The following is a 16,996-nucleotide window of genomic DNA, read 5'->3' on the forward strand; positions in this document are numbered from 1 at the left end:
GGTAATGGAGCCTTCCTAGTTACATACACACCCTCAATTTTCTCATACACTAACAACCCAAACAGAGTTTTTCTCATGAGAACTGAGGCAACCACGTTATTAGGTAAAAAGTATAAGAAAACTCTGCCGACCAAGCAGCGCTTAACTGCTGCATGAAGGGCCATCTGGAGTTTCATCTGGACTCATTCCCATAGGTTGAGTGCTGAATTCCCAGTTCCCAGCAAAGTCAACAAGAAGAAAGTGCACCCAGGTCCTTTGAAGGTCTGTTCTTTAAAGATTAATACTATTATCAGTATTATGGAGCAGCTGACTAATGCTTTACCTGCTACACAAAAAAGTACTTTTATAGAGCTCACCTAAGAGATCTGAGGCTGAGACACAGAAGAACATTCACATAGATTAACTTAATCTTAGCGAAGCTACTCACACTAAAAGTCTAACTGGAACCTTTGAATAACTCTCTGAAAAACCCTTTACTTTGTAACACAGAAGTCTCAGGAGACTTAGTGGTCCAGGCAAAAAGGCAGTGACCAAGCACTGCTGAAGACCAAGACTGGCCCAAAAAAATGGTATGCCAGCAATATGAGCAGGTACTTGAGCATTAACAAACTGAAGTGACAAATGTGTGGTCTTGACCTATACCAGCCATGGAAAATATACGGCATGGGGAAAACAAAGCAGACTGGGAAAGATCCAAATGTGACATCTGAACTTCTGAGTTACATGAACTGATGCAAAGCACTAATAGTAAGCAGAGTTTACTAGCAATTTACAAACTAAGAAATCTACTCCAGAAACTCTGAGGCCAGTAGGCAGAGCTCAGAAATTGGCATGTCAAAGGGGCTGCCACGCACAGCAGCTAGTGGCATGATGGCCAGCAAGAGAAGGAAACCCTACCAGCAGCCACTGACAGGCTACCTTAGTATTTTAATACTCCCATATGTTCTGCCAGGAAGACAATCATAACCCTCTGTCACATGTGCAGTTGTCTCAGACTAAAAAATTACAGGGTCAACATGACTTCCCAAGATATATTTTTCCATTCACTTTCAACCGGGGCTATATTAGACAACCGAAAACAAAGAAAATCACATGTTTAAGCAAAATATTGAAAAAAGAAAGCAGAAGCAGCAATGTGTTTCTAAACAGTTGTCCTTTAACTAAAGCTTAATCTATATGATGGCAAAACCTAAAGCTAAATATGAAATCTGTAGAGTTAGCATGAAACTCCAGTGAATTTTACAGCAAAGCGTAACAGATTTATAAGAACTGACTGGAATCTGTTAACAGATCAGTTCTTGTAAAAGCTCTTCACACTTAACAAAAATCAGAGCAATGTATAACATCCATTCCTTTTTCACGACTTTTATTTCTGTAAGAACTTAGAAGCCTACGTTTCTAAGGGACTAATGATTGTGGATATATCAGGCATCTAACTTGAAATATCAAAATCAACCCTGATATTTCAGATACCAGATGGTTAATATACTTTCCAAACCAACATATCTAATTTGAATGTCTGTAAATTACTATTCCCACATTAGACACTTTTGAAAACTCTAACTGTAATTTCTGGATAAATTTGCAAGTTTTATGCTCAGTTCTCTGTGTGTGTGAAAGGAGGATGAGGGGAAGTCAAGGAGAAGGCATTGATTCTTGTAAAGGGAAGTAAGACATGCAAGATAAAATCATCAGAAGACAAGCGCAGAAGACAACTCATCTCTTTATAATTAAGTCTTCAGTTGCCCAGTTAGTATTCTTAAATACAGAGGTAACATCAGTTTTGCTGCATTGTGAGAAGCTCAAAAAGCACAAAAGAAGTTCCTCCTTAATTTCAAGGACTGCATGCACCATCCAAAGTGACGGCATTTTCCAGCACAACCACGTTCAGCTCTCCCTGAGACAGTTACAGCTCTCAGCTGATGAGGAGGGCTCAGGTATGAGGAAATTTGTCAGGTTCCAGCCACTTGCCCTGAGGCAGGAAAACTAAAGACAAGTCATAGGACCCTCCCAGGCACCCTGGTTTGTCACACCATGGTTTCAGCTTGCGTCTCGGTCACAGCTGCTGAAGGGGTACAAATAAGATAAAGGGGCTTACTTTTTAAACTAAATGCAGGAATTGCTTCATGAATCTCACTCACCTCAACCCATGGTCTTCTGGGGATCGTGTGTGAAAATTTTAATTCTCTGAAGGAATGGGAACAACTTTGCATGACTTTTTAAGCACAGAAGTCTGCACAAGGAGAAGACTCCAGTCTGCAGCTGAGAGGGAACTGTGCTTCATTGTTTACTAAATTTTCATAAATCATTCATGATCAAACACAGAAATCACAACCTTGTCACTACAAAGTGTTACTGACTGCATGGAAGATTTAAAGTGTCATAGGCCTCCACATCCAGAGATTAATGTTTGTTTTAATTTTCTAATAAAAGGTTTGCCAGACAAAAGCCATTAACTCTCTGGAAACCAGCTAATCCTCAAAGGAAGGATTTCCAGAACTGCTCTATAGGTCTCCTTTCCTCTACTCGCTCTGAAGCCACATGAAAACGAGTTCCAGTAAGAGCACAGCAAGGACAACACTTGAAAATGTCACACCAGGTGTTTTGTACACGTGGGAATGACCAATGTCTCAGTGCTTTGTATCTGTGCCTGGGTCATGGACGGGAGGGTTTCAGAACCAGGGCCCAGCGCCTGTCCTGAGGACAGGGGAGCAGAGCTAGACATGCTGCATTCTGGCTGGCAGCATCCACACATGCAGCTGAGGTTGGCAGGGCCACAACAAGCAATGACAGCACGAGTTGTTCCCAGTTAAGATGGCCAAAGGCTGGGGGAGAGGGCAGGAAGAGACAGAGGTGACCTGACATCCTCAGGCCGTGGAGGTATGCTGGGCAGAGCAGGGGCATCCCCTGCTCCATCCCTGATTCCCAGAACACAGGTTCACTGCTGTGACCAGATGGCAGGAAACATCTGCCCAGGTTTAAACAAGTCAGACTAGTCCAAAATTACACTGTTGGCCATAGATTAAATTTCCAGGTACACTGTCAGGCCATGATCATCTAAAGGACAATTACAACCCTAACAAGATCTTTACAGGTTTGAAGTGCAAAGCAAAAAACTAAGCCATAATGTTTTCAGTTTCCTGAGTATTTCCATTCTCTGGACATTGACCTTTGTCTAGGGACCCAAAAACGCCAACCTAGGTGCTGCCACTTTGTCTCTGTAACTCATGCAAAATACAGGCCTGGTGACAGGCAAGAAAAACATGGGAATATAAAAATCTAGAGAAAAATCAATCCTGGGATTGCACTGCAATGGTAAAAGAAAAGCAGAAGAGCTGCAACACAAAGTAATCAGATATGATGTCTAAATGTAAGTACCAAGAACAGACTCACAGGAGAGGGAATGGAGAAAATTACAAAAGCATCAATGAGTCTCACACACATCTGTGTAATCAGAGTCAGAACACAATACAATTTATTTTATTTCAAAAAATGGTCCCATAATGAAAGCATTCAGCAGGGCTTCAACAGTGAATTGCACATGAAGCTCTAGCAAGATGAAGTCTGAGTCTGTACTGGGACTTTTTTAAAATTAATTTATTTTAAAGTTGGTTTTATCGCCTTCTGACTAGCACACAGGCATATAGAATTTTGACTATTTAACTTACTTTATTCCCCTTTCAGACTGGAACGTCACAGGCAAATAAATTGTAAAAACTACTTGTTCTAATGATTTTGCAATATATTAAATCTACTGTCTGTATATGGTAAAACCGTAATTTTCCCCCTAAATGATTCATGCTGAGACTCTTATGACCTACTACCACTAACTGGAACAAATGTGACGTAAATCTCTATCTGGATAACGCTCATACTATAAACCTTCCTTTCCCATAAGCGTTAATAAGTCCTGCATACGTCTTCTATGTGAAATGTCTCCTCCTCAGACTGCCAAGCATCATGTAAAGTTAACTGTGCAGTATATGCCAGGTTGAAGTGAAACATGTTCAGGATAAACTTTTTACTGCCTTTTGACAATGTTTCTGCCAAGGCTTATTATAAAATAACTAAGGTTTTTTATAACTACAATACACTACAGCAGTCATTTTATAACCTGCAGCTGCAATGTGCTAACAAGAATGCCTAAACTTGTAGTTTCAGACTTTTATATGCATCTTGTGTTCAATGTGAATCAAATGCAGCACATAATATCCCTTCCCCCAAAATAAGCTTTCAGCTGCAACAGCTGCTAATGCCTGGCTTATCACTGATCTCTGAAGATGAGGCAGAAGAAAAATTACAGACAAGTAGAATTAAATAGAAAAAGGAGGGTTCATCTGCTGTCACAGACTGGAAAGTAACGTAGGAGATCCAAAGACAACCTCAGAGCTCTTGCTTTTTGGATTAATATCTGAATTACTAAACCAGCTTAAGGGTTTGGATCTTCACCACCAAAAATCACCAGCAGTCTGTGCTTCATGCACAGAAAGGACTCATTCTTCAACTATTGAGCACATGCACACAGCTGCATCCAGAGCTGATGCCCTCAGCGGAACAAGGATGGAGAAAAGGTACCTTGTTTCCCTCTGACCAGGGGCTCCTGATCTCATGTTGGCCCAAGGTCTCTCCTAAACCATGCTCCTTGGTCCCTGAGAAATTTATTAAGGTTTTGGGCAGGTCTTGGGCAGTCCTCCTTCATCTACGAAATGCCTGTTGCTTTCTTCAGCCTGCCCATGTTCCCAGGCTGGAAGGGCTCTGCAGCCAGGGCTCTGGTAGCACAAAGATGCCATCATGCAATGATGGACCAATTACTTCACATTTCAGCCTCTCAGAACACTGGTACCAAAAGAGGCAGCAAGCGATGCTTTTTTTGCCCTTCTTCACAGATATCTGACCACCAGTCACACAAACTTCACCCTCCTATCTGCACATGTAAACCCACCACCTGGAAAGTCAGGAGGACATGAAAAAGGGCTATCAAGGAGGATGTAGATCCTGCTGCACATAAACACTCTCAAATTGTGATTTTTCACATGCAGTGAGTTTAAAACAGACAGACTAGAGGAACTGTTTCTTCTAATGCCTCCAGGCAAACATCAGAAAATGTTGCCCCGAGCCCTCCCTGTTGACATGTATTACAATAGTTACAGCCTCCAAAGCCAAAAAAATATAGCTGTGTACTGCTCAGGGTGTTTTAATTTACCATTGTGGTCAAAATTAGAAATGAATTGTTTATTCAAGTGGACAAATAGACAGTTGAATCCCTGCTTTTTGTCAGAGGCTGATATGAGCAAGCAAAGGAATTCATTAACAAGCTCATAATAATGCAAATTTCTGTCAGTCTAGGATTGGGTTTCCTACAAGAAGACAAATGCTTTTCCATTAGGATTGACTTCCACAGGCCATATGTGTCTCTAACAGCAGCGAAACACAGGACACGTACAGAGCTTTGAATCGGGAGAACCTGTGTTGCCCTCCTGACTCCACAACAAAATTTCTCAATGACATTAGGCAACTCAACCAAAATCTCACTGTGCCTTGATTACTCTATTCAGCAAAATGGAATGACCACATTCCCAAGAATTACAGGTCTTACAATTTTGTTATAATCATTATATTGTTATAACGATTGACATAAAACATCAGCAAATAAAGGAAAAGGTGGACAGAGACTGTCATAACCAATCTCTATTTCAATCATGCTTGAACTGCTTATATATTAGATATAACTACTTTAAAGAGAACATCCCTTGAGACCAATCTGCCTGACAGCTACCACATGCAAGGCACCCATTGAGTAGTATCTTGCTTGAAGAGGTACAAGCCCTCGTTATACAACCAGAAAACTGTGTCTTTAGTACACCCACATCTAGTGAACAAGGTTCAATTACAGGCAAGCTCATGAAGCAGCATGAAATTCAAAAAAAACTAGGACAGCTCTGACTATATTGTTGAAGGACACCAAGCCTCCAAATTATGGATGGACCTGTGTAGATGCTGCTCTTTTTCCTTGCAGCTGTTCCCTGCTGACCTGCTGTTTACTCCCCACATGGAAACCATGTAATCCAGATGCACTGACAGTCATGACTCACCATGACTAGAAATCTCCAAGCTTGCAGATGTCCCAAAGCTCTTTCAAGTGGCCAAATGCCATGCCAGTGATGAGGAACTCTAGACAAATTTCCCAAATGCGAGCGGGCAAAGAAGTGTAAGGTGAGATTTTACATAGATAAGACCATGTATTTCGGGAAAAATACTCTAAACCACACCTAAATTATGCTGAACTCAAAACTAGCAGTTACAACTCAGAAGATCTAAAGGTCATTGACAGTTCCTCTGAAATCATCACTTCAAGATGTAGCAGCAGCCAAAAAAAAAACAAAACAAAAAAACAACCAGTAGTTTTGGACATCACAAGGCAGAGCACTGAGAACAAGAAGGAGAGGATCCACATACTGAGTGCCAGGTGTAGTCCTCGTCCTGCACCTCAGGATACTGGTAGTGGAGTAAGGGAAATGACAGAGCCAAGCAAGTAAATGGTCAAAAGGATGGAGCAGCTGCCTTAGAAGGAGAGATGAAAGAGGCTGGGACTCAGAGAGGAAGGCTGAGGGGGAACAGACTGAGGTTTACAAAGTCATGGAGGTGGTAGCTAACCTGAAAGAAAGTACTTCTTTGCACTGGGGTAGTGAACTTGTGGAACCTGCTGACACAGGAGGCTGTGGAAGCAGTGTCAGCAAGGTCAGAGAGGGATTAGATAAATTCCTGGACAGCAGGTCCACAAACAGATACTAAAGGGAACAGACAGGGATATGCCCCTGAGAGTTCCCCAGCTGGGCATGATGGGGAGTATGAGCAGACTGCAGAAAGCAGCCAGGCTCCATGGCTCTCCCTAAAACACTATTTCTAGCTCCGCTGCTGAAGACAGCCCTGGGCTAGACAGGCTGGCAGCTCAGACCCAGCAGGATATTTCTTATGTTCTTATCAATCCCATACAATCTTTTCACTAGAGTCTTTCTTAGCTTAACTAGTAACAGGAAGTTGAACTATTTCCATAGGCCCCCATGGGTACTTTAGGGTCATCAGGAGAGGTTGGTGAGACTCAAGGGGATGTCTAGACAGCTACTCCGCATGGACCAACTAAAACCAGACCATTCCCAAACCAGGCATCACAAAGACTGCTCTTCCCTTCTTCATCCTTCCACTGCCATCTACCCCTCTACAACAGCCAATGGCCTTGCCCAACTTTACCACTGTGACTTTTGAGAAGCAGAAGGGGAAGGTTCTGAATGGTAAGTCCATTATTTTTGCCTAACTAAAACACAGCAATGGTCTCCTGCCTATGCCACCTTTCAAATGCTGCCTTCAATTAAGGTATCAGAAAAGAACAAACTCATCCAGTTTTGAGATAGTGGCAGATATGCAAACCCAGAGGAATTAATTCATAAGCACTTGGGCGCCAAACAAAAGTAGTAGTGGTAGTAATAATAATAATAAATAATAGGTCAATTCTGGAAAATGCCTAATCACAACATCAGTTTGTATAATAATTTATATGAACTCACTTGCCTAGAAGTGTTTCACACCTGAATCTTACAAGCACGACCTTCAGATTCAAAGCAAACCTCTAATTATCGATCCTTCATTACACTGGCAAATTACCTCATCATAGTTTTAAAGTTCTATTTATAAGTCTAATACTCTCATCATTGATTACGGTGACTGTATTCTAATTATAAATCCATTATCTCCTCAACAATGAAATAAAATCAATAATGCACATAAGTGGGAAAAAAGGAATTTAAATGCATACATTAATGTCATTTCAAGTAGCACTATTTTATGCACCATCTCTAACAAAACTGTGTCACATCATTAGCAATAATTTGAAAAATCTTTTTCAATTAATAACACTGATCTGATGCTATGTTCAGTAAAGTGGCAATCCATTCCATTAAATGCACACACATATGAAATGTTTGAAATGTCTATGAACTCTACCTATACATCATAAATTCTTGCCCAAGTGCTGAAACAGAAAAATAGATACATTTCTATTGATGCTTTTTAAATCTCCTTTCAGAAGCTACCACCCAAGACATTTCAGTGATTCTAGTTGCAAGTAACAAAAAGTAATCAATCCTTGCCACATGTTCAGCCACTCACACCACAAAACAATGGGAGATGCTTTTGGCAATGCTCATACTGTGCATAGCTTGACTACCTGGAGTCCCACGACTTCAACATGCCATCATTCCAGTACACAGCCTATGGAGCAAATGTTAAATTCAAAGCGCTTTCCAAAAAATGTACCACGTTCAATCCTGTTTTACAGAAGCAGGATGACTGGACAATCCACACTTGCATCCAGCCATGCAAATCAGTTCCTTCCGTGTGGTACACAGAGATCACTGCAAAAGACTTTCTCTCCACCAGCCTGCACACAACTAAGGTCTGAGCTGAGCCTGGAATGTATCTGCTTTCTCTGCTGCATTAACCTCTGAAACCAAAGGGCATCACTCAGCTGCAGCCCACCCTGAAAAACCAATGCAGCCAGTGCACAGCAATGGTAGCCTCAAAAATGCAATTGTACAGCAGCTATATAGAGTCTTTCTCAAATGCTGGATGACACTTCTGAGCTCCAGCCCAAAAGTATGAGCCTTTCTTGTAAGGTGATTTCTAATGCTGGGGTGGCATGGGATGCATCGATTAACAGTCAGTTCACCGGCGAGTTCTTAGTGGAGCACATGCACAGTAAGAATGGACCAGTGGGAAGCAAAAGAAGCTGCAAGTTAATTGAGTAAACAGAACAGGCCATCCCAAAGAAACTAGTTCAAAGGCAAGAGTAGAAAATTTAAATATTTGGGTAAAAAAAAGGAGAAAATTTTTTATCTTGGTGTAGCTTATGATACATTTGCTGGACGTGAGAATGACCTGTGGGCCAAAGGCAAATTCTGTGGATTATCATTTGAACATAATCTCTAAAGTCTGATTGTCTTAAATCTACCCCTGATGAATACAGGTGAAGTCTGGGCCAACATTCTTTATTATTGCTTGTTGACTTCAATTGTCAACAAAGGCGAGTAGGGACTTGTTGCCCTGTGAGAGCTGTAATAACAACTGCTTAGCCTAGAGGGGTGAAGGATCAAAAGAACTGTTTTCAGGTGGTAATTTGAGCCTCAAGAGGGTCTGAGTCCTGAGAATAGTTACCCCATCCCACACTGTAAAACCAGTAGTATGGCAAAAGTGTCAAATATACCACAGAAAGAGATGCAATCCACACCCTCACCTAAGAAAATGCCCGTTTCCATCTTGCAGCCAATACCCTTTGTGTCAACTCTTAACGTTTTTCCTAAGTCACTCCAATACCTGGAGATACTTTAAAAAGTAATCTCATTTTCACCTTCAACATCCTAAACTGGGAACAATCTAGAAAAAAAAGGCAACTACACAAAATAGAGGGCTATGTTTTTATCTGTGTGTTTAAGGCTGATTTTCCAAGCCACATTCTAAGCTGGTCTGCTGCCTGGCTGCTGGGGTGGGTTCTCACTGACTCTGAATGCCAGGCACCGGTAGTGGCATTGTCCTTCCATATCATACCCCTTCCCTCTGCACTTCCTAAGGCAGCAAAGTGCAACGCAAGGCAATACTGTCCAACTGAGATCCAACAGTCTCAGGAAAAGTCTTTTCCATGGGGGCTATAATTAGCTTAGTACAAGAAAAGCATTTAGTAACTTAGATCAAAAGGTTTCCTTCGGCTGTTCAGACTTGTTACGGAGAGTGACCAACACTAGCTTTGAAGATTTTTTTTTTTTTCCATCACCTTTCCTTTATGTACTTCCTCTACAAAAGCAGTAGCACCAACACCACTAAAGCTAAAGGGAAAATAGAAAAGGCTCTATGCAACCCCGGCCCCACCACCTGTCTGGGGTTTGCTATTGACTTCTCCACAAGCAAGATGTTATATGTAGAGTCTGAGAAATATCCCAAAGCTCAAAGTCATGCAAATGTCTCACAGACAAGATTTACTGTCAAAGCACTATATTTTAATTGTTTCGTTACAAAATATATTTCATGCATTGTATTAATAAAAGGTCACTGTGAAAGCTATCAAAAAGGATTTTAAAAATTAATTTTAAAATCCATTTGGTATGACATTTCTCAAAGTAAAAAAGTAAATGCTGGAAAGTAAATCTTGTCATTCTGTTTTCCACAGTCAGCTTTTTACTGCCTCTTCTAAGCAAAATGTAAGTCATCCATGCTATAAACAAACAAAGAGGATTTAAGGAAAGTCAACAGAGGCTGAACTACTCTCAGATGAATCCATCTGGTTTACATTAGGGTAAGCAGGAGACTTATTCCTAAGAACTACAGGAAAGCTTGAATTGTGACTAAAATAACTTTCAGAGACTTTTCACATAAAACAAATGAACCTAACTCCTTTAACTTTAGAGTATACACATCCATTTACACATGCTATAGGTGAAGCCTACAGGAGTTATACATCCGGAGTTATACATCGAAGGAGTTATACACATCCATTTACACATGCTATAGGTGAAGCCTCCCCCTCTGAACCTCACTGAATCAGGCCATAAACTTATACTTTAAATTTGTGAATACTCTCAGGGATGTATATTGGTCTATTGATAAATTCACAATTTTATATACATATGCTTTAAAAGTTTTACTTAAGTCTCTTTCAAATTTTCAGTGCTCCAACTTTTCCAATTTCCTAATGGTGCATTTTTTAATATATTTTTAAAGCAACTTAGAAACTGGTAAAGATTCAAGGAGCCACAATACTTTGCCTTATAGCCAGTATCATTTGTGTATATTCGAATTAGAAATACAGTGTGGCAAGGATTTCATTTTGCCTAAGATGAAAGAAAAAGCAATTTGCAAACAAGCTCTATTTCACTGTGATGTCTTTATAGCACATGGCATGGCTACTTTACCACTTTTATGTGGTATGTAACACTGCATACTAATAACACAGACAACTGAAAGAATACAGTAAGACCTCTTTTCTCCACAATACATGCAGATACTTCTAATAGGTAGAAGGTATTTTCAGTGGTGTTAATTTTCTACCTCTCTAGTCAGATTCCCACACATCTAGGAAGCCTAAACTCCCCTTGCTCCTCTGCTTCTGTGTTAAACTAACTGGCAGTGCTGAGCACTGCTAACATGTTTTTTCATTTGAGTAGTAACCTTATATTCACTTGTGAGGTCTAGAATTAAAAACATCAATATAAAACTATTTATTAATTAAAGTTGTCAGTCGTCCACTACAAATCAGTTGTCTTACCCAGAGTTACACCAGCTCCCTCCCCTCCACAGTGCTCGCTGTCTGGTCAGACTACTTATCACTGCTACTGGTGATTATTTTTTGTAATTTTTCACAACAAGCCACTTGGGTAAAGCAGCTGATTACACCTTCACCTTTTGCACCTTGGTTGTAATCCTAGTCTTCCCCTCCCTGGACCTTCCTCCGATCCTTAATTACTGTTCCTCTTCACGGCTCCTGAAGCCCACTGTTATTATTTTGGTTTGAGCAGTAACCACGCTACACTTCAAAGACACATTCCTGTTCAAAAAATTTATAATCTATATAATGGATTTTCACACTTGAACTCCAAACATGTATTAAAAATTTACGACGTCCTGCACTTCTGACCCCCAATATTCAGCCCAGAAGCGTTTTCGCAACCATAAGTGACATTACAAGGTAATACACGCGAGTCTGGGGAGGGAGACGAGAAGAGCAAAAATCAAGTCATTTTTTTTCTCTCTGCAAATAATTCCACTACCACCATCAAAACCAACCATAAATAAAAAATATGTATCCTGGAAAAAAGTTTGTAGGTATGAGGTGTGCTGAGGTTTGGCAGCCATATGCTGGGGTGTACTTTCACCCCTGCAAGGCACTGGGCATACAGCACCCTGCATTGGCTGCCCAAGCAAGGGTTTGCTCCTCGTCACCCACCTGGACTCTGCCAGCACCAGCAGAAAGCTACAGGCACCTTCAGTGGACAAGATGAGCCAAGACAGACATCCAAGAGATGAGGACAAAGCACCTCTTGGAGGTGCCTGTTGCTCTCCCACAACTACTAAGGAAGTCTTGGTAATTAGCTTAGAATAAACACCTGTCTTTTTGGCAGCTAAAAATAGTTGGGACAAACCCCAGCCTTTATCTGTGTCTGTCTTCCCATCTTTAGAAAATTAATCACAGCACCGAGTGAAATCACTGAGCAGTAAAGCGCTTGGGTAACAGTTTCCTACCAGTAAGTCCAGGACTTGTTCCCAGAACCACCCTTTGGTAAGAAATCAAGGCAAAATTAGAGATTTCAAGTAAAATTGGGGTATTTACAGAGTGGTCAAAATAACTCACATTACAGCTGAGAGTGTGAACTCCCAGGGGAAGGGACTATCTTTTTCTTCTGCATTTGTGCAGTATCTTGCCTAGACGGGGGTGTAGACTCCAAGATAGAGTGCCATTACACATAATAAATAATACATTCAATGCTATCCTTTCTACTGCCATTATTCCTCTTGCTCCAGAATTACTTCAGCCAGACCAGCTTTGCCCCACAAGAAGATAGGAAAGTTTAGTAAAGACAGACAACTCTAAAAGCATGTATACCCACTGCTCTCTCCTGGGTTAATCTTAAAACCTAAACCCTGCCTCCAACTTCAGGAAAGAATAGCCAAAATCAAAATAGAAATAACTAAATCAACAAAACTTTTCTAATAGGGAAGGAAGTTCAGACTTGGCAATCAAAAGAAGACGGGGAATCCCAGGCTTTGCAAAAGTCTGAGATGAGCCCTGAACAAGAATGTCCTGCAGTGGGTGCTGCCCTAGGCAAGGGCTATACTAGCCAATTCCTGAAATCCCTCCAATCCTACTTCCTTCGACACCTGTGACTCCTCTAAGGAAAAGCGTAGGGGAAGCACTTTCTGCCTTACCCACCCAAACAGCTTCATCAGACACAAGGCTCTTAGTAATACAAAAAGCAGTAGGATAATTCAGACAGACACAGAAAGCACAATCTGGGAAGCGATGCACAACAGAGTCCTCAGTAACCACATTTGGGCTTAAATGAATAAAACTATTTAAATTTTTAAAAAGAACAAGAAAACAAAAAAAAAGATAAAACAACTGAAGCCTAGCTTGTCTCCAAAAACTGCTTCTAAATCTAAACTGTCCTTGCAGATGACTGGATCACATCCAAGCAGCCTCCAACACTCAGTGTCTAACAGTGTTTGTCCCTTCATTAAAGGTCACTGTTTTCCAGGCTACTGAGTTTCTTTACACATTTCTAGATCACACTTAAGCCCTGTTGCATTATACACGTTTTTCCTTCATGGGGGTTAAATGAGGCAACTCCGTTTTATCTTAGAATAATGCAGTGGTTAGGGAAAACCACATCTATCAGTCAGCATGGTTAAGCAGGAAGAAATCTGAAGCTGGCTGTTAGTGAATTATTTAAGACAAGAATAAGGGCAGACAAGGAATGAGCAGGGAAATGGAAATACTTCTGCTTTCAGAGAGTGCGAGCATCTTAACCCAGTAGCTTTCTCATTTTTTCCCTACATTCCTGTGATATACACAGAATTTAGAGATATTTAAAAGGTAACATCCTGTGCCTTACATTGTCCAAACTGATTCCTAACACATGGAGCATTAGGGTTTGTCATTAGCAGTTCCTCATAAACCATGAAGGGCTTAATGGGTCAGTTTTTTCCCTTTTCTCAACGTGAAATCATCAGAGACTGATCTAACATCAGTGAAGATTCACTGGATTTAAATGGGGACCTCTCAAAGGTGGGATGTATGTGCATTCACAAATTTCCATATAAGGGAGAAGTATGGGGGTTGGGAATCATGTCTCCAAACCTTTTCTGGAAGGAAACACAACAGCCACCCTGTAAAAGTAATGTTACACAGCCACAGTCTTAAATATTTATCTCTGATGATCTTGGAGCTCAACCAGCTGAAGTTACCAAGCAATACTAGGTAGTGTTTATACACAATAGCACATACAGCATTATGCTAAATTTAAAGCTGTCTAGCACCAACATACCTGGTCTTGCAAGATCTGCTACGCCGTCTTTAAGTGAAAACCATTACTTCTATTTGTACATATTTAATCTTTACTCACACTCTCCTGTTCACTGCTATGTGAAAATGGTTTAATCCTAGTCAAAACCAGTCACTATATCCTTCCTTTTAGCACAGTTCCATAGATAGTCACAAATCTGTACTGAACTTGTTCTTAAAGGTAACACCCACCTCTATAAAGCTTTTTCATTTCCCACAGGAGTTCTTAAAATATAGACAGAATACAGGAAATGTTTAAAATCAACATCAATGCTTAAAATCCAAGTGCAATGACATTTACAGGCATGTGGCTCTGAAGCAACCTTCTGAACACCCTCCTTTACAGCAAACTGTTTTGCAGCACATCTAGCCTGAAGATTAATGCTCTCCATCACAGTCTATCAGCAGCATCTGCTGCGCTGAACACAGCCTTAGAAGTTCAGTGCTAGACTTAAAGGTCAAGTTCATCTTTGATATAATCCCATGAAGTTCCCAGAGTTTCATATGTGACAAACTTAACCTTTTATATTTTCCTAAAGGGGTCACAAGGTGTGTGACAGTCAAATAACATTACCTACATATGCAAAGCTAAAATAGGTGCAAAAACGTCTGAGGAAAGGATCTTACCATCTAAGAAAGCAAATTCCTTGTGACATCTGACAGAACATCATTCAAAGCTCTTTTTCAGCTCTTCAGTTCTTGAAACATGGTTTAGAATACCATTGGCTGACCCCCTCTAAGATAAATATGTATACATTCTCAAATTTTATCTTTATCTCTCTGTATATCCACACACGTAAACAAAACTCTGAATTATCACTACTTACTAGACAAGCCTGAGGCAGGAAACTGTTCACCCTGGAGATACTCCACATGCCCTCGAGGTACTGCTGAGCTTGGATGGTGACCGAGCTCAGAGCGCCGCTGAGACCGCTGGGAGCCACCGTGACTTGAACGCTGGAGTTTGGAAAACTGCTCATGCCTTGAGACCATCCAAGTCCCTTCTTCCTCTCTGCCCCAGAGAAGAGATTCGGTGATTTTCCAGTCTGCTTGTTCACTTGCCCAGCAATGAGTGGCAGGTCTCTCTGGGAAGAGACAGTGACCATCCTAGGTACCATGCTGGTCACGGCCCCGGCGCCGGGCGGGAGGTCGGGCATCTCTGGGTAGCTGGCTTGATTGAGGGTGTGCATCATCTGAATGGCTTCCTGCTTCAGCTGATTCAAGTGAGTGGCACAAGTTTCGCATCTGCTCTCTCCTTCATTCCTGTTTTTCTGTAAATAGTCAGGCACTTGAAGCTTGTCAAAAATTAAAGCTGATAATCGTGGGTCCTAAAGAAGTGGGGAAAGGCAGAAAAACCATACTGAGTTAAAGCAGTGCAGAAAGAGAAAAAGAAAGAAAGAGACTCAAGTTCTCTGTGATTTGCTCTCCACCCATGGAAGTATTTTAAATCTAGTAACTCTCAGCCTTTTTTTCCCCAAATACACTAAAAGACTCGTAGGTCACAGTAGATTAATAAACCATAAGTGAATTCATTCGTATTAGACTCATCATGAAAATTATCAAAAGAATTAAACAGCGGAGCTCTGGAGTACTTGATAACTACTCATTCTTCTAATTAATTCTCCTTTAGAGACATCTAACATGACTGTATTTCCCATGCTCATGAAGAACGCTAGTTGAGATGCTGAACCTAAAAATATCATAATGTGTTTCAAAGGTATACACCACCTTAAACCCAGGAAAATTGGATTTTAAAGTATTTTTAAAAATTAGTGCATGACCTGGTAAATGTTTTGTTGTCCTCACCCTCAGAAATGATTCATCAAGTGACATAAAAAACAGTTTACATGGTGCTGCCCACAGCTGGCTCCTCTGCTAGCGAGGACTGCTATTTCTGATCTTTGCAACCCAGATGGTCGCAATATTCCCTTACGCTACAGTTGCTTTGATGAGAAATAGATTTGAGCCTACAGCCATGTGTGAAGGTGTGACAATGGGCACGCTAAGAAGGCGATTTAAAAGCAACACCTATTTTGTTTCCACAGAGCAATTTTTTTCTCCCCTCCCCCTGGCTAGTTCATTTTAAGGCTGCCCAGACATTTTAAAACCCAGCTCTGTGTTTCCCATTTGGAGGTAGAGTTACCTATCTCCTGAAACACACAAATGCCTTCCCATCCCAAGCCTGCTACCGTAAAGATTAGTCAAGAGATTAAATCCAGCCCTGTTGTAAATCTGCTATCAAGACTAACACTGTGCAGCAAAACTGACCAAACTTCACACACTCCTGTTGAGCTCTTTAAACAATTAAGGTTTTAATGAAAACACAGCACAGCCAAAGGTTTATTTGTATAATTATTTTAAGCAAAAATATTTAATTTGCTTGTTAATAATGAGGGCACATAAAGCTAGTAAGTCAGCCATCCAACATATGCTGAGCTATCCCCAGATCAGTACTCATTTTTTAAAATGTATTACTTTATGCCAAGCTGCAATTGCTCTCTAGGAAATGAATGTCCTATTAGAAAACTAACTAATTCTGGTTTTAATTACAACACACATCAATAAAATTATTTTAAGAAGTCTTGGCACTGATACTTTAGCTTTGCTCATTATTCTCTTTTAACTACGTTATTTCCCTTTGCTCTGAATTCAGAAAGTCCTATAAAGCTGCCTAACTTCTGCAGCAGCAGCACGGAATTTATCTCATTTTTAGCTGCTGGACTACTCCTGCAATAGCTTTTAATCTATCTCACAAGACACAGTATGGTGTTGACAGAAACTGTTGTGAATCTATCTAGCATCACATCATTCCCCAGCAAAAAGTCATTAACAAAAGTTGCCACAATAATCTAAATTATTGTTAATTTAGTGACTCGGAAGGAAAAAAAAAAGGTA

General features: G+C 40.7%; 1 protein-coding gene across 1 annotated transcript in view; it reads right to left on the bottom strand.

Moving 5' to 3' along the window:
• Positions 1 to 15,423, bottom strand: part of KIF26A (kinesin family member 26A) — a 65,957-nt gene extending 50,534 nt beyond the window's left edge. The window contains exon 1 of the mRNA XM_029083986.1: positions 14,929 to 15,423. Within this exon, the coding sequence (XP_028939819.1) occupies positions 14,929 to 15,294 (366 nt within the window). The 5' untranslated portion in view covers positions 15,295 to 15,423. The remainder of the gene's footprint in view (positions 1 to 14,928) is intronic.
• Between the last annotated feature and the right edge of the window lie 1,573 nt (positions 15,424 to 16,996).

Source organism: Antrostomus carolinensis, unplaced genomic scaffold, assembly GCF_000700745.2.
Source record: "Antrostomus carolinensis isolate BGI_N321 unplaced genomic scaffold, ASM70074v2 scaffold2633, whole genome shotgun sequence".
NCBI lineage: Eukaryota > Metazoa > Chordata > Aves > Caprimulgiformes > Caprimulgidae > Antrostomus > Antrostomus carolinensis.